Below are 25,259 nucleotides of genomic sequence, written 5' to 3'. Positions count from 1 at the left end.
TGCACCAGTTCAGTTGGCTCCCTTTTACCTTCACCGACGCGAGCATTATTTTTAGTCTCCTTCCTCTGGCAATATGCTAAGCGGGCTTTGTGCCAGGCGCCAATGCTAAGCAAAGCATTACGTAATAGAGTTCGTACATCCCTTTGGGAAAAGGGTTTGGGGGTGTGTGTGTGTGTGTGTGTGGAACAGTCTTGAGTCAAACAGACACCCTCTTAGATCACCATAACAGTCTATGGAGAGCCCCTGGCAAATTGGGATTTCTCCAGCATCAGCTCTTAGATCAGAGGTGCTAGGACTTTTGTGTAAAACAGACACCCTCTTAGATCACCATCATAGTCTATGGGGAGCTTCTAGCAAATTGGGATTTCTCCAACACCAGCTCTTATCTTACTTAGATCAGGGGGTGCTAGGGCCTGATTGGAAGCTTCAATCCTGCCTGATCTTCTAGGCAGGGGTTTCTCACCTTTCCACTCCCCCTGTACCCCATACCCAGGCTTCACACCCATCTCCAGCCTAGGCCCCCTGTCTCCAGTGGGTGAGGCCCATCTCTCCCCTGGGTGCTTTCAAGGCCTTTGCAAGCAGCCAAGCTCCGGCCAGGTCCCTTTTGCACCCAGGCCCCACACTGGTGCGTGCACTGCCTCGCCCGCACATCCCCACCCACCAGGCAGGGCCGGGTAAGGGGGTGGGCAGTGCAGTGTAGTGCAGTGCAGCAGCCCAGGTCTGCGGGGCAGTGGACAGCGCTCGTCACGTGACTGCGGCGCTGGGCCGCAAGCCTCGAGCGCCACCTAGCGCCCACCTTGCGGCAGTACACCCAGCGGCCACTGGAGCAGGCCACGGAACCCACGATTCGAAATTCCTAGGGTCCCCCCGGGGCCCGACCTTTTTAAACTGAGCATGATCTCGTTTTTTAACTGGGTTAATAGGGGCCATTCCAGGGGATGCTCGGCCGTGAAGGTGATGGGGTCCTCCTGCAGGCAGTGTGCTCAGGTGCCACCATCAGGGCCACCCCCAATGCGTGGCAGGCCACTTGCAATGCCAGGCTCCTGCCAGGCATTTGATTTACCCCTGGGGTTATCTCCCAGCCTCCCCGAGATACCCTGTTTCTTTGCACCCCTAGCAAATCCGCTCCAAATCTGGGGGGCGGGAAAGGAAATGTCTTAGCAGCCAAGTGTGTCCCCCTTGATCTCACCCAGGGCCAGATCGTCGGCCCCCCCTTGTCCCACCGAGAGCACTCGCCCTTGTTTTCCCTGATTCTCGGGACCCCCGAATGTTCCATCGGGGCTGAGCTGCTCGCTCCCTCTCCCACACCCCAGCTCCGATCGCAGTGGCCATGAGACACCCTCTTCCTGGGTATCGTCGCCCTCCATGTCACCGAAAGACGACAGATCCCTCCGGGCGACTGACAGACAGATCTGGGTCCCGGAGATCGCTTTGCCACCCCGGAGCCGCGCCGGGTCCGCGCGGTGACAGCTCGGTGCGCAGTGAGCATGCGCGCTGCGCGGACGGCGGCAGTCAGACCTCCGCTCCTCTAGAGGACGCTGTCGGCGGTCGAGCTCCTCCAAGGGGCTTTGAGAACGGGCACGTCTAGGAACAGGCGCGGGAGTCTTTGTTGCCCGGGTCCTGCCTGGCCCATGCTTAGCTGAGAGCAGAGAAAGGTCCTACCCAGGACACCAGGCCGGCTTGGGGGCCCCACTTGAATGGCTGTAGGCAGGTGGGCTGATCGCATGCCTTTTTGCCTCTACAGGAGGGGGTAGAGGAATGCGGGTGCAATTGGAGGTAGGGGAGGCCTTCTCATGGGGTCCCTTGGGGTGCTGAGGGTGGAGGTCCCTGGGGGGCAGGGACATAGACTGGTGAGCTTGGGATGGGTGTGGGGTGTGGGTGCATCTGCACCCCTGAACCTGGTGAAGGAAGGGGAGGCTAGAGGAGAAGACCAGATGAGATTGGCAAAATGCTTGTATAGGGTGGGTAGGGATAAACCAAGTGGCCTTTGGGTGCTGGAATTCTAGGGGGACCCTATAAGGAGGGAGCTGAGGGACACTGCCTGGTGTCGGGGTGAGCCTTGGGGTCTGCTGGGTGGGTGGCCAAGGAGCCGCCCTGAACTCTGACGGCTCCCCACCCCACCCCTTCCCCAGTCGCTATGTTCAGCCAACAGCAGAATCCACAGCAACAACAGTTGCAGCAGCTCCAGCAGTTGCAGCAGCAGCAGCTCCAGCAACTCCAGCAGCAGCAGTTGCAGCAACAGCAGCTGCTGCAGCTCCAGCAGCTGCTCCAGCAGTCCCCACCTCCAGCTCCACTGCCTGTGACTATGGGCCAGTAAGTTCCCCATTCCCACTCCCTTTCCTAACTGCTGGGTGGGTGGGTGGGAGCAGGGGCCAGTGAGGGTCTGAGTTCTCCCACTAATCTCCCTTTGCCTCAGGAGGCTCCCACCACCGCCACCCCAGCAGCAACTTCTGAACCTCTCCAGCTCTGCCTCCTCACTCCAGAGGGCTTTGTTTCTGCAGCAGTTGCAAGGTATGGGGGCGCAGGGTGCTTGCCCCAGTGGTACTGAACCTCATCAAAGCCTGCACAGCTGGGGTCTAAGCTATAGAACAGTGGGGAGGGCGTTTGCATGCGGCTGACCCTAGTTCGATCCTCAGCATCCCTTCTGGTCCCCTGAGCACTGCCAGGAGTGATTCCTGAGTGCAGAACCACTGTGCACAACCACTGGGTGTGGCCCCAAAACTAAAACAACTTCATACAGGCAGCTTCGCTTGGGACAGCGAAGAGAACAAGGATCAGGCTCCCTTCGCAGGACACACAGCTCTGGGCTCTGTTTGTGGCCACCATGCTGACTCAGGGGGGCCCTTCTCTGGCCCTCAGATGAAATGATTTGATAGAGGGCAAGACTAGTTTAGACCACCCTCCTCATTTCCCATCTGTTAGAGGCAGCTGAAGAAACACTGTCATTGTATAGCAGGTAGGGCAAATGCATGGCATGCGGCCAAACTGGATTCAATCTCTGCACCAAATAAGGCCCCTCATACCCTGGGTCCCTCCAAGAGTGATCCCTGAGCACACACCAGGAGTCATTCCTGAGCGACGCTGAGTGTGGAAAAGAATCAGAGGATGGGCCCAGAGAGATAGCACAGCGGCATTTGCCTTGCAAGCAGCCGATCCAGGACCAAAGGTGGTTGGTTCGAATCCCGGTGTCCCATATGGTCCCCTGTGCCTGCCAGTAGCTATTTCTGAGCAGACAGCCAGGAGTAACCCCTGAGCAACGCCGGGTGTGGCCCAAAAAACAAAAAACAACAACAACAACAACAAAAAATCAGAGGGGACATCATTGACCCGGAATCAGATAATACTTGCCCAGGAACTGAGACCCAGGGTCTCTAGCTTTGTGTCTGAAGCCTGCCTGAACTTAGTGTCCCCTGAAACATAATATCGTGGTCCAGTGCTCCCTACAGACCTTTTTTGATACTTGTGGCTTCTTGGAAGCTCCCATTGGGCTGTGAACCTCACTGGGCCCTTGAACAAGTGAATTCCTTGATTCTGCTGAGAAATCCCGGGTGGGGGGGGGGGTCATCTTCTCATGAGCCTCTTATACAGATGGGGAAACTCAGATCCTGTAACTATTAGGAGCTGATTACAAGGAGATTAAGAGCCCAGGGTTTCCCACATAGCTGCGTACTTGGACTTGAGGCCCGCCTGGGTCACATAGGGTGTACAGCCAGTTCTGCCAAGGATGGTCACTTTTTGTTTTGTTTTTGGGCCACACCAGGGGTGACTCCTGGATCAGTATTCAGAAATCACTCCTGGTGGTCTCAGGGGGACCTATGGGATGCCAGAGGGGAACGAACCTGGGTTGGCTGCATACAAGGCAAATATTCTACCTGCTGTGCTGTTGCTCCAGCTCCAGGATGGTTTCTCTTGTCCTTGTGAGTGTGGCTGATCTGAGGGTGGACACACAAGTCATAGGGGGCTGGGGATCGAGAAACAGTATCTTGGGAGACTCACAATGTGTCTATTACGGTTTTCATTTCTGCAAGTCATGCTTCAGACAAAACAAAAGCTGGAAGAACAGTGTCAGAGAGGAAAAGGAAGCTCAAATCATTGCATATAGTCTTCTAAAGAGTGACCTGCCAGGGCTGGAGCACTTGGTCAGCAGGGAGAGCACTTGCCTTGCACATGGTAGATCCTGGGTTAGGTCCCCGCATCCCATATGTTCCCTGAGCAGTGCCAGGAGAGATCCCTAAACAGAGCCACAAGTTGCCCCTGGGTGTGTGGCCCAGAAATAACTGCTCCCCACTCCCTCAAAAAAGAAAAATTAAAATCTACCATGCCAGAGAGATAATATAGTAGGTAGGACTTTTACCTCACACACAGCCTACCCAGGCTCGATTCCTAGCACCCTATAGGGTCCCCCAAATCCTCTCAGGAATTATCTCAAGGCACAGTGCTAGGAGTAAGCCCTGAACACCATCAGGTATATTATGAAAATCAAAAAGAAAGAACCTACTTGCCAAAATTTTACTGCCTTCAGCCCCTGCTTTCTTTTTCTTTTGCTTGTGCTATATCCAGTGGTGATCCAAGCTTACTCCTGACTCTGCACACAAGATTCACCCTGGTAGGGTTGGGGGAACCATAAGGGGTGTTGGAGATCAAACCCAGGAATGCCTCTTGCAAGAGTCTGTCTGCCCTTTGTCCTATCGCTTTAGCTCAGCCCACTGTTTTTCCTGAGCCCTGCCAAGAATGACTTCTTTTTTTTTTTTTTTTTTTTTTGGTTTTTGGGCCACACCCTGTGACGCTCAGGGGTTACTCCTGGCTATGCGCTCAGAAGTTGCTCCTGGCTTCTTGGGGGACCATATGGGACGCCGGGGGATCCAACCGCGGTCCGTCCTAGGCTAGCGCAGGCAAGGCAGGCACCTTACCTCCAGCGCCACCGCCCGGCCCCTCAAGAATGACTTCTGAGCATAGAACCTGGAGTAAGCCCTGAGCACTTCTGAGCACTTCCCATATAAAACAAAAACATTAAAATAAATAAAAGCGAGGGGCTAGGGAGAGTACAGCGAGTAGGGTACTTGTCTTATGCACACAGGTTGACCTGGGTCCAATACCCAACATTCCATATGGTCCCCCAAATCTCGGTAGGAGTTATCCTGCATGCAGAGTAAGGAGTCACCCCTGAGCATCTTTGGGTTTGGCCCAAAAAACTTAAAAAAAATTCCGGGGCCAGACACATTGTAGAGGTTAAAGTATATATAGTCCTCTGAGCATCACCATCAGCATTATAAGCCTGACCTTATCCCCCCCCCCAACAAAAATAGTCCCAGAGAGCATCTAGGAGAAAAGCACTTGCCTTGTTATAGACTACCTAGGTTTGATTCCCAGCACCACACAGGGTCCACTGAGGTTTATTCCTGAACTCAGCCAGGAATAGCCTTGAGTCCTACCAGGTATGGTTTGTTTACCTCCTATCTCCCCAAAAAGCTACTTGATATTCTTAGGCTGGAGAGATGTTAACATAAAGGACCGAGCACTGCTTTGTAAGCAGGAGGCTCAGGTTTCATCCCTGTACCACACATTTCCCAGAGCCCAAGCACTGCCAGGCGTGTTGATCCCTCCTTCCCAGGTATGGGCCAAAAGCTGAAGTTTCATTTCCCTTTTTGCTATATTTGTTTGCTTTTGTGACGGGGTGTGTTAAGTGTGAGTTCCTCACTCTGAAGTGCTCAGTGCTGGCTCCTGGCTCTGTGCTCAGGGATCACTCCGAGCAGGGTCAGGGGACCATCTCAGGGGTCATGAGTTGAGTCCTAGTCAGCCACGTGCAAGGCAAGTGCCCTCCCCTCTATGTTATTTCCTTGGCTCTCTCTTGTTTTGAGGTGATTTTCCAAGCATTGAGTCCTGCTTGTAGAAAGAGGGGGTCGTAGGTGATGGGATGGATGTTTAATGGCTCTTGACAAGTCTTGCAATATGCTTTCCCAAAGGACTGGACCAGTTTGCAGTGCCACCAGCCATGTATGACAGTGCCGGTCTCGCCATGCCCATGACCACTTTGGGTAGTATCTGCTTCTTTTATTTTCATCTATCCACATGCTTTGTTGGCCAAAACAGGCTTCCTCAGTTATGTACTCATTTTTGTTATGTGGTGTGTTTATACAACTGAACGTTTTATATTTGTCTGTTAAGTGTGTGTGTGTGTGTGTGTGTGTGTGTGTCTATGTGAGTGAGTGTGAGAGAGGGAGAGAGACTTGTTAATGTCCTTTGATCCTTTTTTTTTTAAAGTAAAAGCAGGTTTTATTTAGAGCAGGGGTCTTCAAACTACGGCCCGCAGGTCACATATTGTATTTATTCCCATTTTGTTTCTTCACTTCTAAATAAGATATATGCAGTGTGCATAAAAATTTGTTCATAATTTTTGTTTTTACTATAATCTGGCCCTCCAACAGTCTGAAGGACAGTGAACTGGCCCCCTGTTTAAAAAGTTTGAGGACCCCTGATAGAGATTCTGTGGAAGAGGAGAGAGAGGAAGAAAAAGAGTTATGTGCTTGAGGGGCTGGCATGGTGGCACTAGAGGTAAGGTGTCTGCCTTGCCAGTGCTACCCTGGGATGGACCTTGGTTCGATCCCCCAGCATCCCATATGGTCCCCCAAGCCAGGAGCGACTTCTGAGCGCATAGCCAGGAGTAACCCCTGAGCGTTACCGGGTGTGGGCCCCCCCCCAAAAAAAAAGTAAGAGTTATGTGTTTGAGAGAATTTGGGCTTCTCCAAAGGCAGGGAGAGCACACAACAGCGCTAAAATATTGAAGTACAGGCCAGAGTGATAGCACAGTGGGTAGGGTACTTTCCTTGCACACAGCTGACCAGGGTTCGATTCCCTTTTCCCATATGCTTCCCTGAGCACTGCCAGGAATATCCCCTGAGCACAGAGCCAGGAGTAGCCCTTGTGCATCACCAAGTGGGGCCCCCAACCCCCCAAAAAAGTGAAAGTATGAAAGTAAAGTAAAAGCAGCGGGTGATTGGGCACCAGCAACATGTATGTTGCTTTGATTTCGGGGACTAACTGTCTTGCTGGTTATCCTTGTGGCTCCCAAATTGGCATTTTTACATCCTTTAAGGTGTACCCTAAAGCATGCCTGGGGCAGGAAAGTGGGGGTACCGGAAGGTCATACTCCTCCTCTCCACTACTAGGCCAGAAAGCTAGGCCTGAGGCCTTCTCTGACCACTGCTATAGAAGTTACTTCCCATGAGGCTCTGGGGACCAGCATCACGCCCCCCCCCCATTTCTCTCTTCTCCTTCCATGCAGGTAACTTTCGCAGCTACAACCTGGCAGCCCCAAATATTCCCACTCCCAGCCTCACATCACCCCAGCTGGCTGCCCCAAATCTACAGCAGATCTTCCCTCAGGCCACACGGCAGTCTCTGCTGGGGCCCCCTCCTGCTGGGGTTCCCATCAACCCGCCCCAGCAGCGCCATTTAAGTAGGAACCATCATAAACAGACACGGCCCTTTCCTACTCGGAAGGTGAGTGGGAGGAAAAGGCAGGGAGAGGGGGGACTTGCCCATCTCCCAGCCCAGCTTGGACATGTCACACCCTTCTTATTGCCTTAGTTTCCCCATCTGGAGAGGGATAAATTGGTCAGTTGGTATCTGATATTCCCCCCAAACTCTATCTGTTCCTACGTCTCTGACTGTCACATCCAGAAAGGTAGATCTGGGGACAGATTGGCAGATGGCACCAAACTGGGGACTCAGGCTGAGGTACAGAAGAAAATACCCCAAAGTTCTTCTGAGACATCATAGGAGGCTTTTGGCGGAAGATGAGAGATGCTACTTTGTGGAGAAGAGGGTGGGAAGTCAGGACAGGAGAAGGCTTGTGTCCCCCAAACAGGCTGACTTTAACAGGCATAGCAGGAAGGCACCTGGTCAAACCTGGTTCAGTCCCTGGAATCCATCTGGTCCCCTGATCCTTGCCATGAGTGATCTCTGAGCACAGCCCAGAGGGAGCCCTGAATGCTAAAAACAGAACAAACCAAAACTACAATACGAGGGGCCGGAGCAATAGCACAGTGGGTAAGGTGTTTATCTTGCCAGGGTCTGACCCAGGTTCAATCCCTGGCATTCCCTATGGTTCCCCAAGCCTGTTAGGATTAATTTCTGAGCACAAAGTCAGGAGTAACCCCTGAACGCCTTGAGTGTGGCCCAAAAACCAAAAGCCACAAACACAAACAAAAACAAAAAACCCTAAAACCAGTTAGGCAGTGAATGGAACCTCTGGTTATATCCCCAGAAAGGGGCAGAGGATCAATTCATTCCATCTCTGGGGGCCAGAGGCAGGACACCCTCCCCCCATGAAGGGGTAATTTTGAGAGTGGCACTGGAAATGCAGATGGTTTCTGAATGGAAGCAGGATTTTTCTTCGCAGACAGTGCCCCTGGAAGACCCCCTAGAGGGGTCTGAAGATGGAGAGCCCCAAGCAGAGACACTCGGTAAGGGACAGAGGTGGCAGGCTCTTTAAGGGGACAATGGGGGGGGGCAGGGGTCTTGGTAAGGGGCACCGGCACCCATTCTCCTGCTCCTCCACAGCAGATCAAGATTCCTCATCTGAGCCAGACAGCATCGCTCAGGAGAAAGATGCTCCAGCCTCCCAGCCTGAGTCTCTAGAAGAGGATTGTGAGCCCCCTGTGAAGAGGACCAAGAGGTAACCGAGTCTGCAAGTGCGGTTGGTAGCCTGAGCCTTGCTGTTGCTGAGGCAGGGCCAGACCTCTTGGGGCCCTGCAGCAGGTTCAGTTACTGTCTAATCGTGTTATGTACCTTCCCCAGGAAGACCCCAACCCCTGCTGAACCTGGGACTGAACGTTGAGCGTGGGGGTGGGAGGGCAGGCAGGTGTCTAGGGGGGACCCATGTAGAGACTGGGGTTCCGCAGAAGCCGCATCAGCAACTGAAAAGTGGCATGAGTGTCCTTCCTAGTTATTTTGGGCCATGACGGGAGAGGTACAGTGTGCAGGGCACTTGCCTTATAAGCAGCAGACCTGGGTTTGATCCCCAGCACTGCGTAGGGTCTCCTGAGCACCACTAGGTGTGGGCCAACCTTCTCCCCTCCCCAAATAGTTGTTTAGGCAAAACCAAGCCTCAAAGAGTGCAGTGGCTGGTCAGATACCCAGCGTGTCGGTGCTAGGCCAGGAGCCTCGAAGATGTGGATTTGGTCTTTTATTTTCTGGGTTCTGAGCCTTACTCTGTCAGCACTCAAGGACTGCTCCCGACTCAGCCCTTAGTTGTGGGTTGAGGGGTTGAACTCCTAGTGGTACTCAGTCTTCATGTGGTACTGGGGGTTATACCCAGGTCTCTAGCATGGGAAGCTGTAATCTAGCTGGTTGAGCTCCATCTAGCCAGAATGTCATCTTTTTTGCTTTTGTTTTTTTAAATTTGGACCATACCCAGCAGTGCTCAGAGTTTATTCCTGACTGCTCAGAAATCACTTCTGATTTCTAGGGGCCACATGGGATGCTTGAGATCAACCTGGGTTGACCACATGCAAAGCAAACTTCTTCCCACTGTGTTATCGCTACAACCCCGGAATGTCATCTTTTTCTTCACAGCTCCAAGGAATCCTCAGAGAAGGGGCACCCAGGGCAGCTGCAGGCAAAAGTGCAGCCTCAGGCCAGAATGATGGCCCCGAAGCAGACACAGACGTCTGAGGTGACCCTAGACACCCCGGAAGCCCGAGTACTGCCCCGTTTCCAGTTCCGGGCTCTGCAGGTCCAAGCCCAGGTGCAGCCTCAGTCTCAGTCCCGCGTGTCCCCTGCTGACGTCCAGGCCCCAGAAAGGCCCCGGAAGCCGGTTCAGACCCAGACCTCAGAGCTTGCCCCGGTGCCAGAACAGGTGCGACGGTGGGAGGAGATGGAGCCAGGGGTGCACGCAGGGGCAGGTGCAGAAGTTGGAACAGATCCAAACCCATGTGCCTGCAGGTTCAGATCAGAGACGCACAGCCAGCAGAGCAGCAGCCGCAGGAGCAGACCCAAGTGCCCATGGCAGAGGGCGCTCCAGCTCCTGGTCACAGTGAGGGGCTCCACAGGCCATCTGGGACTATTGGGGCTGCAGAAGGTACATATACTGGTGAGGGGACAAAAGTCCAGCCCTGACTGGATTACCTCCCGGGACCAGGCAGCCAGACTTCAAGGCCCTGGGCCTAGTCCTTGTGGGTCCAGAAAGCGGCACATCTGTCATTTCAGGCCCCAGTGAGCCAGTGGGCCCCCAGCTCAGCACTGAGGAGAGTCCACAGGAGCTGCCCAGTTCTCTGGACGTGAGAGAATTCGAGAGAAAATCCCGAGACATGCTAGGGGTGGGTAAGGGGCCAGGCTGATTTGTGATCCTTTCAGACTAGGTTTTTTGTTTTTTTTTTTTTGTTTTTTGCCAGGCCAGGGATTGAACCCAGCTCTCTTGTGGGCCAATTTTGTGCTCTGCTGAAGGGTCGTGGTGCCAACAGCGAGACAGCTTCTTTGTTTTAATGGTTTTGTTTGGGTTGGGTTTGGGAGCCATACCTGTCTGTGTTTGGGGGTTATTCCTGGCTCTGCTCAGGGGATACTCCTGGTGGGGCTCAAGGGACCATATGGGGTGCTGGGGATTGAGCCTGGGTGAGCTGCATGCAAGCCAAGAGCCCTCCCTGCTATTATACTCTTGGCAACAGCCCCATAGGGTGACCTCTTTTTACCTAGCCTGCCCCATTCTGCACCCCTTCATCCCTAGTCTGCTGACAGCAGCCCTTATCTGGGCTCCATGGACAGAGCCTTGGAAGGCCTGGATGGGCTTTGGGTGACAAGATGTGCTCCCACCAGAATTGTCCAGAACCTGGGGCCAGAGTGATAGCACAGCGGTAAGGTGTTGTTTGCCTTGCACGCAGCCAACACCGGATGAACCTCGGTTCTAATCCCGGCATCCCATATGGTCCCCTAAGCCTTCTAGGAGCAATTTCTGAGTGCAGAACCAGGAGTAACCCCCTGAGCACTGCCGGGTGTGATCCAAAAACAAAAAACAAACAAAAAAAAGAAATGTCCAGAACCATCACCCCCAGGCCCAACTGCTAGTGAAGGCACCAGATTTGCTTATGGCTAACTTGATTTCGGTCCCCCCAGGCACTGCCTAGGGCAGTGGTCAGCAAGCCGAGGCTGGGCTCCTTACATTTTTTGTTTGTTTGTTTGTTTTGTTTTTGGGCCACACCAGGCATTGCTCAGGGGTTACTCCTGGCTGTCTGCTCAGAAATAACTCCTGGCAGGCACGGGGGACCATATGGGCACCAGGATTCGAACCAACCACCTTTGGTCCTGGATCGGCTGCTTACAAGGCAAACACCGCTGTGCTATCTCTCCGGGCCCATGGGCTCCTTACACTTTTTAATGCAGCTGTTCTCTGTGCCGGGTGTCAGGACTCCGCTCCTAGCCTCTATCAGTGCACGCCCTATGTGGCTCTCAAAATAAAGTTCAATTATGGTTTTGGCAAGATTTGGCTCAATTGAAAAAAAGGTTGCCCACCACTGGCCTAGGGTCACCCGAGCCCAGCCAGGAGGGATCCTTGAGCGCAGAGCCAAGAGTAAGGAGCACTGTTGGGTGTGGCCGAAAACTAGAACCAAAAATTAGCACTTCCAGTTTCCTCCCTGGCAGCCCAGCCATAGAGACCAAGGCCAGTGGGCGCCATATTGTGGGAACTGGCCCAACTTGGCTTCTCATAGTCTCCCAACTGTCACTTGCGGGCATGGGAAAGCCAACCCCAGGATGTCCTAGCTGGGGGTATTTGCGGGGGAAGGACACGGGGTGGATGTCATTAATCCCTGGCAGCTTGGAGTCTCAGTTTCCCCTATCTGTCAAATGACCCTTTGGCACATCGTGCTGGCACTTGTTCACCATCCTGATAGGAGCAGACACTAACTTTCTTCCTTGTCCTGGTACAGACGTGGGGTGCTGGGGCCTCCCTGAAGGTCACCATCCAGCAGAGCAACAGCAGCCGGGCTTTCAGCACCTTGCCCGTCACCCCTGCACCACGTCCCAATGATGTGGCCTCTGCCGACCCTCCCGCCCTGCCCTCCAAGCAGGGCTTACAGTTCTGCTGCTGCATTTGCAAAGCCAACTGTGGTTCCCAGCAGGTACCACCAGGAGCCCTGGAGCTGGGCAAGGGAGGGGTGAGGAGTGAGAGCAGCCATGAACCCTGGGGATGCTGGGAGAGCTGTCATAGCCAAGTCCCCAAGACCCTGGTCCTTAGTCTATGTTGATTGTAAGGAGCAGGAGCCCTGGCTAAGGTGTGCTTGCTCGCTGCCTCAGCTTACCACCTGACTCGCCCTGGCAGGGAGAAAGCCAGCCTGTGGGTGATGAGGGGGGTGTGTAGGCAGAGCTGAGTTTGGAGGTGGGATCTGGGGACCTGGCTCCAGTGCCTATGCTCACACCTCGCACCGCACCCCCAGGAATTCCAGGAGCACCTGGCAAGCACCGAGCACCAGCAGCGGCTTGGGGAGATCCAGCACACGAACCAGACCTGCCTCCTGTCGCTCCTGCCCATGCCTCGGGATGTCCTGGACAAAGAGCGCGAGTGAGTTGGTGGCAGCTGGGAGCACAATGGGGGGAGCATGGTGGTGGGGATCAGTGCACTCACTGGCTTCCCGGAACTCATGCTTTGAGCTGGAACCCCATCACCCTGTTCCATTGTCATTCAGAGAGCCACCATCCCAGCGCTGGTGCCACACCTGCCAGGCGAACTACACTGGAGACCTGATCCAGCACCGCAGGACAAAGGAGCACAAGGTAGAAGCACCCTTCTACCACTCTTGCTGTCAGCAAACTGGGGTCCGGGAAGAGGGGAGCCAGGGGTATGTGGAGTCAGTGCCTACCGGGTCTTCCTCACTGCAGGGCCCCATACCCAAATATGCTTTCAGTGTTGCTTCTTAGGATTTCAGTCTCCCTCTGATCCACGTGGGCAAGGGACTACCTCACCATCCTTGGGGGTGTGGGTGCCCTCTCAGCTGCTTTCTGGGGTGGGGGTGTTGTCGGTGTTGATATAACACCTGGGGCTCTTGGGGCTGGAGTCATAGCACAGCAAGGAGGGCACTTGCCTTGCAAGCAGCCTACCCGGGTTTGATCCCCGGCATCCCATATGGTTGGTCCTGGAGTACCACCAGGAGTGATTCCTGAGTGCAGAGCCAGGAGTGAGCTCTGAGCATTGTCAGGTCTGACCCTCCAAAACAGCTAGAAAAACCATAGGGATGGGGGCAAGTAGGGCTCTGACAGCTGATTCCAGGCGTAGTGTGTCTGAGTTGGGGGCACATCACCTCCTCTGCTTCCTCCCCAGACTGCCAAACAGTCCCTGAGACCTTTCTGCATGGTTTGTGATCGGTCCTTTAAGACACCCCGCAAGTTTGTGGAACATGTGAAGTCCCAGGGGCACAAGGACAAAGCCAAGGAGGTAACCCACAATTCCCTCCGGGGACACGGGCCCAGAGAGGTATGGCACCTTGGCCAATGTCAAACAGCACCAAGTGGGAGGTTACCCGGGCCTGAGCTCGTGGTGGGTGGGGAAGGGCTTGATGTGCTGTGCTGGGAGAGGGGACCAAGGATATTGCTTCCTGGAACTGATCTGAATCCTCGCCCATGTTTTGGAAAGCTGAAAGTGCTTGAAATAGCCGGCCAGGACGATGACCAGTTCATCACCGTGGACGCTGTGGGCTGCTTTGAGGGCGATGAAGAGGAAGAGGAGGAGGAGGAAGAGGAGGAAGGAGACATAGAGGTGGAGGATGAAGTCTGCAAGCAGGTGCTTACATGGGCTGGAGTGAGTGGTGGCAGGAAGCCAGGTTGGATGCACAGCTTCAGCTAGGGGCTGGGCCCCAGGCAGAGTGCTCGAGCGCGCGCGCGCACACACACACACACACACACACACACACACACACACACACACACACACACACACACACACACACACACACACACACACAATTGGAATGTCTGTAGCTAAGGTGGGCCCCAGGCTGCCTCCTTGCGCGCGCATACTGGAGCTTCCGGTGAAAAGTGCAGGGGACAAGGGGCTGGAGCGATGGCACATTGGTAAGGCGTTTGCCTTGCACGCAGCCAATACAGGATGGACCCCGGTTCGGATCCCAGCATCCATATGGTCCCCCGTGCCTGCCAGGAGCGATTTCTGAGCACTGAGCCAGGAGTAACCCCTGAGCGTAGCCAGGTGTGACCCCTCCCCAAATAAAGGTGCAGGAGACAGAGGAGAGAGAGGACAGCAGGAAGGCATTATTTACCTTGCACTCAGCCATCTCAGATTTGACCCTGGCACCTCATATGGTCACCAAGCACAGCCAGGAGTGGTCCCTGAGCACCCGCAAAACCTCCAAAAGGAACAAAAAGAAAAGAAAGGCGCCATGGGCTGGTGGGCTGACGGGCATGGCGATTGTACCCTGAAAGCAAAAGGCACTGCAGGTTGGGGGGAGAGTCTTTGTGAAGGCCCCAAATGAGTGATGTGGGACCCACAGGAGGAAACCAGCCAAAGTTAGGGGAATATTGAGTGGATAGCACGTGTAGCAGAGTGCCAGGGATGGTGGATCCTTTTTTTTTGTTTGTTTTTTGTTTGTTTTTTTTGTTTTTTGTTTTTGGGCCACACCCAGCAGTGCTCAGGGGTTACTCCTGGCTGTCTGCTCAGAAATAGCTCCTGGCAGGCACGGGGGACCATATGGGACACTGGGATTCAAACCAACCACCTTTTGGTCCTGGATCGGCTGCTTGCAAGGCAAACGCCGCTGTGCTATCTCTCCGGGCCCAGGTGGATCCTTCTTAGCCCCTGCTGAAACTCTCCTCTCTGCCTCATGGACACGTATGTAGCCACAGCACTGAGGTGCTTCTCTGTTGAAGAAATGTTTCCAGGAGCTCTTTTTTTTTTTTTTTTTTTTGAGCCACACCAGTGACGCTTAGGGGTTACTCCTGGTTATGCGCTCAGAAACCACCCCTGGCTTGGGGGGGCCATATGAGACGCCGGGGGGATCAAATCGCGGTTGGTCCTAGGCTAACGCATGCAAGGCAGACGCCTTACTACTTGCACCACCGCTCCGGCACATTTCTGGCAGCTTGAGAGATAGCTGTGGGGTAGGGAGGGCACGAGGCTGATCTCCGGCACCCCATATGGCCAGGAGTGATCCCTGAATCCAGAGCTAAGAGTAACCCTGGAGCACCACCAGGTGTAGCCCCAGAACCAAAGCCAGTGTTTCCCGAGCACCCCGTTGCAGCAGGGCACAAGGAATCCTGGGGGCCACATCTGGCCCCAGACTACACAGAACTGGTCTATGTCTACCCAAAATGGTCAAGAGTATTCACTGTATTGGATTAAGGGTTGGAGATCCTCCAGCCAATAGGGAGCAGCACTGTTCCTCAGCAGCGTGGGGACAGCCCCCCTCTACCCTCTACCTCTCTCCCTGTGCTTGAGATAGCTCTATGACAGCAGCTCCCCATTAGTAGGTGGATTGGGGATGGGGATCAGTGTCACACAGGAATACTATAGCATCAAGTGAGAATTCAGGGAGCTGGCAGGGGGCTCACAGCGAAGGATGGGGTCGGGCTAGAGCCCTTGGTTTATGGCCTGGATCCTTATTTTGGGGGGGTTATACCTGGCAGCGCTCAGGGGTTACTCCTGGCTCTACGTTCAGAAATAGCTCCTGGCAGGCTCGGGGGACTCTATGGGATGTCGGGATTTGAACCACCGTCCTTCTGCATGCGAGGAATGCACTACCTCCATGCTATCTCTCCAGCCCCAGTTTCCATGTATGTTAAGATGTACACATCAGAGAGGGTCAGGAAAGAGGATCTTGGCAGTAATCTGGGCATCAGGCACACACCCAGTGAGGATAAGGTCAGAGGGAGTAGGCAGGCTTCCTAGAGGAGGAGACTAAGCGAGCTGAGCCTAGAAAGTATGGTCTGGGAACTGGCACTTAGGGAGGGTGAAGGGTGCCATCCACCATCCCCTGGAAACCGAAGGAGGGTGTTCTTCAGAGCACAGGCACCCAGAACTTCGGAAGGAGCTGGAAGAGCCTGTGACCAAGTCTCATACTTGTATCTTTCAGATGAAAGCCAAAGATGAGTCCACAGAAAAGCAGAAGGAGCCAGAGACCTACAGCCCTAACACCGCCTATGGTAGGAGTCTTGTCCCTGGAAGCCCCCCCCAGAAGCCCCCCACTCCTGCTCAGTGACCCCCACCCCCAATTGCAGCCCCTGGTGCAGTGATTGACATGCGAGCCAAAGCCACTGTTTCCTGGCTGGGCGGCCTCTTCCCCTAGCCTAGATCATGGGGTGGGGGGCATTGCCCAGACCCCAGAAAGGGCAGGCCTCCTGCCTGGCCAGTGAAAGGGACATGACCATGCTGTGTATCCCTCAGGAGTGGATTTCCTGGTGCCTGCGACGGGCCACGTGTGCCGCGCTTGTCGCAAGTTCTACCCAGGTGGCGAGGGGACGAAGCTCAGCCACTGCAAGTCCTTGGCCCACTTTGAGAACCTACAGGTGAGCTACCCGTGGGAACGTGGGGACCCCTCCTCCTCTCGCTGATACATGATTTCATCCTTGGGGTACCCTCACACACACACACATCCTTGGGGTATCCTTTCTCCTCTCGCTGATCCATGACTTTTATTCTTGGGGTACCCCCCCCCACACACACACACTGGGTCTGGGCTGGGCTTGGCTGGACTGGAGGACTCTTTCTGCTGTGGTTCTGGGTGGTACTGTGGGTCCTAGCAATATCACCTGGGCCAGAGAGGTTGAGCACATCCAACAGGGTCGCACAGCACCTATCACATCCTGTCCCCATCTCTGCCCAGGTGGGAGAGCAACTCCTGGCCAGGAAAGCAGTGGGAGGGTGATAGGGGGAGGATGTGCCACCTCACTCTGCCCCCTCCTGCATCCAGAAAAACAAGAAGGCCAAGAAGCCCAGTCCCATCCCCAGACCAGTGAGCCGCCGCTGTGCCATTAACGCCCGCAATGCACTGTCTGCCCTGTTCACCCACGGTGGCCGCTCCCCCAACCAGCACAGCACCCAGGACATGGCCAAGGCCCCCAGCAGGGGGGCACAGTCCACGGCCCCACCACCCAGGCGCTCTTCCCGCCTTCGAACCTGAGCAGGATGTCGCAGCCGTCCACTTGGAAGCCGATGAGCTCTGCTTTCTTCCTTCATGGTGTGGATATTGGGTTTTTCACTCAAAGGCCCAATAAACCAGTAGGATTTGAGTGTGTGACCATCGCCCATGGCACTTGTTGGGAGCAGGTGGGAAGGGGGAAGGGACATCTCAGCCAGCTCCAGCTCTCTGGGTGTAGTGGGAAGACCCATCTCCCCAAGTTCCCGGGACACGGGGTGCCTCCCCTTAAATAGCTTCCCCCCAAGTCGGAACTGAAGAAGTCCTCAAGTCAGATCTGTGGGCCCAGGGAGATCGCACAGGGACTAAGTCTTGTGCAAGGCATGCACGGGCTGGACCCAGCTTCCATCGTTCCATGTGGTCCCTCCATACCCACAGAATTGGGTGCAGTGCTACAGGCCTGAGGTCTGCCAGGCCTGATCATCCCTGGCACCACAATATTGCCCACATCCTGAGCTGCTGGCAAAGTTGGTTGAGGGTTTCCTGGAGGCCTCTAGAGCACTGCCAGGTCAGATTGGGCTCACCACGGCCAACAGCTGCATCTTGTTACCCCAAGTGTCTGAGGAAGAAACAGCCTGGCAGGAGCAGGTTATCCATGAAGGCCAACTGTCTGCCAATCAGTCACAGTGCTGGGCCCTGTGGACGTGTTTCTGAAGCCTTGCTGGCCTGGCACAGGCCTCTGGTTCATCCATGGGGTGCTGGACTGATTCAGGGAGGCTGAATATCCCCTCAGTTCCAATATTCCCTCCATTGCATTGATGTTTTGGTGGGAAGGCACATGAGCTACAGCTGGCATTGCTCAGGGGTTGTTCTTTGTTCACCCATGGTGGTGCTCAAAGATCCCCCTTCAGTACCTGGGCTCAAACCAGGGGTCAGCTGCATGCAAGACAAGCACCTTGGTCTGTTGTACTGTTTGGGGCCCTACTTAGCCATTTATTTCGTTTTATGCCAGACATCCTGGTGTCTATGCATTGTGTCTGTGGTCTATAGATTTTGAGAAGGTTTTTTTTTGGGGGGGGGGCCACACCCGGCGGTGCTCAGGGGTCACTCCTGGCTGTCTGCTCAGAAATAGCTCCTGGCAGGCACGTGGGACCATATGGGACACCGGGATTCCAACCAACCACCTTTGGTCCTGGATCAGCTGCTTGCAAGGCAAACACCACTGTGCTATCTCTCCGGGCCTGGGTTTTTTGCAAAACATTTTCCACACTACACCTAGAGTGTTTCCATTTCATTTGTTTTAGGGCCCCACTTGGCAGTACTCAGGGTGTACTTCCAGTTTTATACTCAGAGATCACTCCTGGCAGTGCTCAGGGGACCCTAAGTGATGTTGGGGATTAAAATCCAGGGTGAGGGGCTGGAGAGATAGCATAGTGGTAGGGCGTTTGCCTTGCATGTAGTAGATACAGGATAGATCCGAGTTCGATTTTCAGAATCCCATATGATCTCCCAAGCCGGCCAGGGGCGACTTCTGAGTGCAGAGCCAAGAGTAACCCGAGTGCTGCTGGGTATGGCCCAAAAAGCCAAGGGGAAAAAAAAAATCCAGGGTGATGGCATGGAAAGCAAGTGCCCAGCCTCCTATATTATTCCAGCCCCCACATTTTAAAACGTCCTTAAAAGGAAGCACTTAAGACCAACCCTATTGTTGACAAGCAGGGGAAACTGAAGTCAAAGGAAGCAGGCAAGGCTCATAGTATGGCTTTGTTATCTTAGTGTACCCAGAGAGATATTACAGAGGGTCACACAGCATTATCTGGTGGTGTCTCAGCCGGGAAACACTGCTTCACCCAGTTCCTCTGTGTTCAGAGGAGTACAAACAAGCCAAGAAGCCCAGCACCCCTTTGTGGCCCCCACAGCACAGTGGGAATGATTTGTCCTTCCCCTAACCATGGGCATCCTCACCTAGGGGTACAGAGGAGCAAGAAAAGGGGTGGTTGTGTTGGAGATCAGTTTAATGTGGGTAGAGCAGGCAGTGCCCCAGGGTTAGGCAGGCAGGGAACTAAATTGGTGGGTCCAGGGACCAAGAGGAACTGCCAGGTTGCCAGTGTCCACTGGGCATCTAGAGACCAGTCCCTTGAGAGGGATGGAGGCCAGGTTGTCTTTGAACCAGGCTGCAGCGTGGCTGGCGAGGCAAGGTTGGAGCCCAGGGCCTAGGCGCTGGCCTGGCCGGGGCTGTCCCCAAGCTGCTGCTGCTGGAACTCAAGCCGTGTCTGCCGGTTGGACTCCAGCAGCTCCTGCAGGCGTGCATGGAGGTGGTCGTTCTTCTCCTCCAGGTGGTCCAGGCAGGAGTTGATCTGGTCCAGCATGGAGTTGATGGCTGCGTATTCTGGAGGAGAGAGATGACCAGTTTCCTGCGGGTCTCTCGGGGACCCACAGACTTTCCCTCTCAGAACACCTGTCTACCTCCAAATTGATTTTGGGCCCTTTCTTTCTTTTTGGTTTTTGGGCCACACCTGGCCAGCGCTCAGGGGTTACTCCTGGCTCTGTACTCAAAAGTCACTCCTGGCAGGCTCGGGGGACCATATAGGATGCCAGGAATCAAACCAAGGCAAACGCCCTACTGTTGTGCTAACTGTCCGGCCCCCCTTCCTCTTTTTTGTTTTTTTGTTTGTTTTTGGGCCACACCCCGTGATGCTCAGGGTTACTCCTGGCTATGCACTCAGAAGTCGCTGCTGGCTTGGGGGACCATATGGGACGCCGGGGGATCGAACCGAGGTCCTTCCAAGGCTAGCGTAGGCAGGGCAGGCACCTTACCTCTAGCGCCACAGCCCGGTCCCCTCTTCCTCTTTTTTTTTTTTTTTTTTTTTTTTTTGGTTTTTTGGGCCACATCTGGTGAACCTCCTGGCTTGGGGGACCATATGGGATCTGGGGGATCAAACCACAGTCCATCCTAGGCTAGCACAGGTAAGGCAAATGCCTTACTGCTTATGCTACTGCTCTGCCCCCCCCTTTTTTTATGGACCACCCCGCAGTGCTCAAGGCTGACTCCTTGATCTGCACTTGGTGATCACTCGTGCTTGGAGGACCCTCTGGGATGCCAGGGATCGAACCTGGGTTGGCCATGTGTCAAGGAACTGCTTTTCCCACTGGTCTGTCTCTCAGGCCACTGCAGCCTTTCTTCGAGGCCAGGGTCCAGTGTCCTACTCCCATCCTTGGCCACTGGAGGCCAGAGAGCAGCTTCCGGAGTCAGGACTGAGCCAGAGCTGGCCTGGTCTTGTACTTCCTGCCTTCAACCTCCCCAGTTCCTGGCATGGCCTCGCCTCTCACCCAGGCTCCTGAGTCCTCTACTTCCAGGCTGCAACCCCAAATGTTGCCTCACAGAGCCTTGCTCATGTCCCCGACTGAGCTCTTGCCCTGCTCCCGAGCCTCTCTACCCCTCACAGCTCTGCAGCTGTGTCACTGCTCTGGTGTCACTATGTTGCACTGGTTCCACTGCACTGGAAGGCCCTGGGGGATTGTGCTCACTGTTCTTTCCTGAGTGCTCTCACTGCCACACAAGAAGTATATGCCAAGTGAGTGAGTGAATGAATGAATGAATGAATGAAGCCTCTGACTTTTTTTGATTTTTCCTGCCCCTTAGAATGCCTCAACCCCCACATTCAGTCCTTCAAGAAACAGCTCAGAAATGCTACCTCGTGGGGCCCGGAGCAATAGCTCAGCGGTAGGGCATCTGCCTTGCACACGGCTGACCAGAATGGACCTCGGTTTGGTCCCCAGTATCCGATATAATCCCCGATCCCCCAGCATCCCATATGGTCCCCAGAACCAGGAGTGATTTCTGAGCGCATAGTCAGGACTAACCTCTGAACGTCACCGGATTTGGCCCAAAAAACAAACAAAAACAAAGAAATGCTACCTCTGGGGCCGGAGCAGTGGTGCAAGCGGTAAGGCGTCTGCTTTGCCTGTGCTAGCCTAAGACAAACCACAGTTCGATTCCCCGCAGCGTCCCATATGGTCCCCCCAAGCCAGGAGCAATTTCTGAGCTCATAGCCAGGAGTAACCCGAGTGTCACCGGGTGTGACCCAAAAACCAAAAAAAAAAAAAAGGAAAGAAAAGAAAAGAAAAAAAAAATGCTACCTCTTACAAGAAGCCTGCTTTGGTGGCCACCAGAAGCCATATTACTCACAGCCACTGCTGATCTGCCTCTCAGCCAGTGTCCTGCAGAGTCTAAGTTCTGGGTCTGTGCACACTGCGGAACCCAGCTTGGGATGCCAGTCTGTGACTCACGAGCCCTCAGCCAGTTGCCAAGCCTGAGTCCAGCCAGTAATATCTGGCCAAGGCTGGGAGCATCCCTAGGTTTTGGGGGTGCAAATGTCTGCTTTCTGAGTAATGACACCTGAAATCCAAACTGGCAGAGCCCTCTTGAAAGCTTGCTTGATCTTAGGAGTCTACTGTCTCTGGGGCACAAATGAAGAAACCAGGGGCCAGAGCGATAGTCCAGAGGGCTATCTTGCACACGGCCAAGACAGGTTTGAACCCCGGCATCTCATATGGTCCCCGAGCCTGCCAGAATTATTTTCTGAGCCCAAACTCAGGAATAACCCCTAAGTGCCTCCGGGTATAGTCCCAAAACAAACAAAACCAAAAAACAAGTGGGGAGACCAGAGGACAGAAGGCACCTGCCCAGTGGCAGAGACAAAATTCAGAGCATGAGCTGTAGAGCTGGAGTGGGAGGGCACTTGCTTTCATGGGGCCAACCCAGGTTTGATCCCTGGCATCTCATGTGATCCCCAGAGCCTGCCAGGAGTGACTTCTGAGTGTAGAGTCAAGAGTAACCCCTGAACATCTCCAGGTGTGACCCTAAAAAAAAATCCTGAAGGGGTACAGGGGCAGTGGAACTCATCAGTGCTGGCTCACCCTTCACAGCGAGTTCCCCCACTAGTGTGGAAACGGGCTAGTCACTGGGCAGTGAATGACCAATAGCAAAGAACTCAGGCAGGGCTGGCTGGGCAGTGAAGGTCACTGCCCATGGTCTCACCACCTTCACATTCTGGATCAGACACAGCCTGGAGGCTGAGGGAGCCTGCAGTCATCACTGCAGGGCAGACCTCTTAACTGTGTCAAGGGCACTGCCCAGTTCCTTGAGCAAGGCACCTTCCTCCTAGGCCATTCCTGATGCCCCCTCCACAGCTCCCAGACATCTCTGGCCAGCAGCAGTGACCAGGGTAGCTTCACCAACACGCCAGATAGCCACAGCCTTCTGTCCTTTCATGGGTGATGGCATGGTCTACTGGTCTAGCTCAAACTGAGGTGCTAGTGGACACATAATTTTGACTACCCTAAACCCCTCTGAAGGAGAGGATCTGTTTTGTTTGGAAGCCACACCCTGCAGTATTCAGGGGCTACTCCTAGCTCTATGCTCAGGGATTACTACTGACATCTGTTGGGGACAGGGATTTGAATCAGGGTCAGCGGGATGCCAGCCAAGCCCCTTAACCACTTACTCTGCGCATATATGCATGCTGGGAACCCACCACATACTTTTCCATTTATCTTCCTATTTCACTCTGACACATCTCAAACGCCGGCAACGTTCATCATGACGCTTATTTAGCAAACGGAGAAACAGGCAGGAGCTGGTGAGGAGGAAGTGAGTGGGGGGCTGACTGTCTACAGTCCCAGTACCCCCGTACCCCTTAATGTTAGGATGCTTTATAGGCAGAGCACGTTGGCAGCGCTGGCACCACCAAGTTCCCCTTTACTCCATGGGGCCAAGGTGGCAGAGATGATGACTCAGCAGGGTGGGTATGGCCCCCCAAAAGCACCCACCACCACCCCAAGCTCCCTTGCTAAGTCCAACGTCCTACTAGGCCTGAGATCCCTCTTCATTGGGGTGCAAGCAAATCCCCAAAGGCAGAGGGATCCCTGCAGAGGCCTCAGCTGCTCCATTTGCAAAACGGAGTCGGTGGCGACAGATGCAGCCGCTTGCAGGGACCCAAGGGCAGGTGCTGGCCCTGAACCCCCAAAGTGGCTGGCTGCTCTCCCTGAACCAGCCACAGCTGCACTCCAACCCTCTTCCCCTTCCTTCCCAGGATGGGGGGTCCCCTAAAACGCAAAGGTTAAGGTCAGCACCCCGCCCGGGTCACCTGCTTCTCCGAAGCTGTCGTCCTCGCCTTCCGCGCCCGCTTCCACCGGCATGTCCAGGTCCCCGTTAGGGCCCGACATTGCTAACTTGGGCGCCGGAAGGGCCCAACTCCGGGCGGAACAAGGAGGCAGTGGGCAGGTCGCGGGACCGGAATAGAGCGATGCGCATGCGCACAGTCGTCCCTGGCATCCAATCACAGCTCGCGCCTCACCGTCAGCCAATCCTCGCGCTTCTCCGTGCCCCGCCTCATCCCGGAGCCACGCCCCTCTCATCAGGACCGCGCCCCTTGTCTGAGCCAAGCCCCTTCTCACACTACCCGCCCCCAGAACGCAGCCACGCCCACTTTATGCCACGCCCCCTAAAGTCTGAGCCAAAGGCGCTCCTTCTGCTCGCTGCTGCCGGAGGTTCGATTCCCAGCATCCCATATTTTCCCCACCAAGCCTATCCAAGAGTGATTCCTAAGTGCAGATTCAGGAGTAACACCTGAGCTAATGCTAGGTATGGTCCAAAAGCAAACTAAAAATTGCAGACTCCTCCCCAAGAGCCTGCCCACTCCCTTTCTCTTATAGTGACCTCCACCTACTCCCTTAGTACACCCTTCCTTGTTCTTTGGGCAGGCACCAGAGCTGGTACCTCTACCCTCCTTGTGCTCTCATACATCTGTGCTTGCCTTTCTCCTGGGCTGTGCATCCTTCAAGAGATAAATGGGCTCAGCGTGATGCCTGGTCTCATGTTCACCTCAGTGGCCCATGCTTCTACTGTAATTTGGGGGGGGGGGTCACACCCGGCTGCGCTCAGCGGTTACTCCTGGCTCTGTGCTCAGAAATCGCCCCTGGCAGGCATGGGACCATATGGGATGCCGGGATTCGAACCAATGATCTTCTGCATGAAAAGCAAACGCCTTACCTCCATGCTTTCTCTCCGGCCCTTCTGCTGTATCTTTACCACCTAGGGACCCAGAGTCTGTGCCCAACTGGTGACATGGGTTTATCCTCTCAGGAGTGCTAGAACTCTGCAGGCCCAGAAAAGTTTGACATGAACCAACCCTGCCCATTTCTGTGGCCTCTCTCCCAGGGAGACAGGCCAGCCCTCACATTCAGGATCTGGCCCCATCATGAAGACCAGCAGGGCTATTGGTCTACACTGTATGGAGAACAGGGCAGGGCTGGCAGCACTATTCAAGCCCCATATTAGGACTAGCACCCCTAAAAGCTGTTAGGGACTGAACTCTGAGCCCCAATAGCTGCGTGGTGCAGCCCAGTGCAGGGCTGAGGGTTAGGTGTGCAGGAGGAAGGGCCTGGAGCCAGTTAAAGCCCAACCTTTCACTGGCCTCCCTCACTGGATGGGGAGGGAACAGCGAACCATTCCCTGATTCACCCTTTCTCTAGCTCCAAGGTCAGAGTTTGCCAGGATCTTCCCACATACCCCACTTTTAGGTGAAGGCCCAGAGAAAGAACCCCAGGAAAAGAGCCACCTATTCCCATCAGCCTGGGGTCAGTCTGGCACAGCCCCCAACCCCAGCCTATGCAAATATTCATAAGATCACTGGAAGCCGGCTGGAGTGGTGGTGCGGAGCGTTAAGTCATCAGCCTTGCCTGTGCTAGCCTAGGGCAGACTGCGGTTCGATCCCCTGGCATCCCATATGGTCCCCCAAGCCAGGAGCGATTTCTGAGCACATAGCCAGAAGTAACCCCTGAGCATCATCAGTGTGCCCCCCCCAAAATAAAAACAAAACAAAACAAAAGAAAAAGATCACTGGAAGCACCTCAGTCCCCCAAATTCCCTCCTGCTTCCTATTCGGGCTGCCTCAGGGCTGTAGGATCAGGACAAACATCTAGGTGGTTGATGTGGGCATTTGCATAGCCCGTGACCCCCCAGTAGGGCCTGCAAGGTTGCTGCACATTGGGTGGGGGTCTTTAGTTGGAGCTGGGCTGAGCTGCTGAGGATGGGGACCCACCTCCCCAGGGCCTGTTGTCTGAATGGTTCAGGAATCAAGGAGCAGATTGCAGTGTGGGAGTGGAGTGAGGGATGCATTTATTCAT

The 25,259-nt window shown here is 54.6% G+C and overlaps 2 protein-coding genes across 2 annotated transcripts; one reads left to right on the top strand and one right to left on the bottom strand.

The window, feature by feature from the left end:
* The first annotated feature begins 1,444 nt into the window (after positions 1–1,444).
* On the top strand, positions 1,445–17,231 carry CIZ1 (CDKN1A interacting zinc finger protein 1). Its single transcript, XM_049774145.1, has 18 exons — positions 1,445–1,711; positions 2,133–2,313; positions 2,417–2,511; positions 5,964–6,038; positions 7,283–7,500; positions 8,387–8,465; positions 8,566–8,677; positions 9,577–9,859; positions 9,946–10,081; positions 10,210–10,319; positions 11,922–12,113; positions 12,429–12,553; positions 12,678–12,765; positions 13,310–13,423; positions 13,622–13,768; positions 16,071–16,140; positions 16,382–16,503; positions 16,908–17,231. Exons 2-18 carry the CDS (start codon positions 2,138–2,140, stop codon positions 17,115–17,117), a joined length of 2,352 nt encoding a protein of 783 aa, XP_049630102.1. The 5' UTR covers positions 1,445–1,711; positions 2,133–2,137; the 3' UTR covers positions 17,118–17,231.
* A 1,850-nt stretch (positions 17,232–19,081) lies between these two features.
* Positions 19,082–23,341, bottom strand: BBLN (bublin coiled coil protein). The gene is made up of 2 exons (XM_049774229.1): positions 23,219–23,341; positions 19,082–19,458 (listed from the first exon to the last, which is right to left on the bottom strand). Exons 1-2 carry the CDS (start codon positions 23,295–23,297, stop codon positions 19,283–19,285), a joined length of 255 nt encoding a protein of 84 aa, XP_049630186.1. The 5' UTR covers positions 23,298–23,341; the 3' UTR covers positions 19,082–19,282.
* Between the last annotated feature and the right edge of the window lie 1,918 nt (positions 23,342–25,259).

The sequence above is a fragment of the Suncus etruscus genome, chromosome 5 (assembly GCF_024139225.1).
Source record: "Suncus etruscus isolate mSunEtr1 chromosome 5, mSunEtr1.pri.cur, whole genome shotgun sequence".
NCBI classification, from domain to species: domain Eukaryota; kingdom Metazoa; phylum Chordata; class Mammalia; order Eulipotyphla; family Soricidae; genus Suncus; species Suncus etruscus.
This window is presented reverse-complemented; position numbering and strand designations above follow the sequence as displayed.

Bases quoted from the DNA above. Each gene is read 5' to 3' on its own strand.
- CIZ1 (XM_049774145.1), top strand. From the start codon at position 2,138: ATGTTCAGCCAACAGCAGAATCCACAGCAACAACAGTTGCAGCAGCTC. The intron at 6,039-7,282 runs GTATCTGCTTCT...CCTTCCATGCAG, and splicing joins GCCCATGACCACTTTGGGTA to GTAACTTTCGCAGCTACAAC. The intron at 9,860-9,945 runs GTGCGACGGTGG...ATGTGCCTGCAG, and splicing joins TTGCCCCGGTGCCAGAACAG to GTTCAGATCAGAGACGCACA.
- BBLN (XM_049774229.1), bottom strand. From the start codon at position 23,297: ATGTCGGGCCCTAACGGGGACCTGGACATGCCGGTGGAAGCGGGCGCG. The intron at 19,459-23,218 runs GTGACCCGGGCG...TCTCTCCTCCAG, and splicing joins CGACAGCTTCGGAGAAGCAG to AATACGCAGCCATCAACTCC.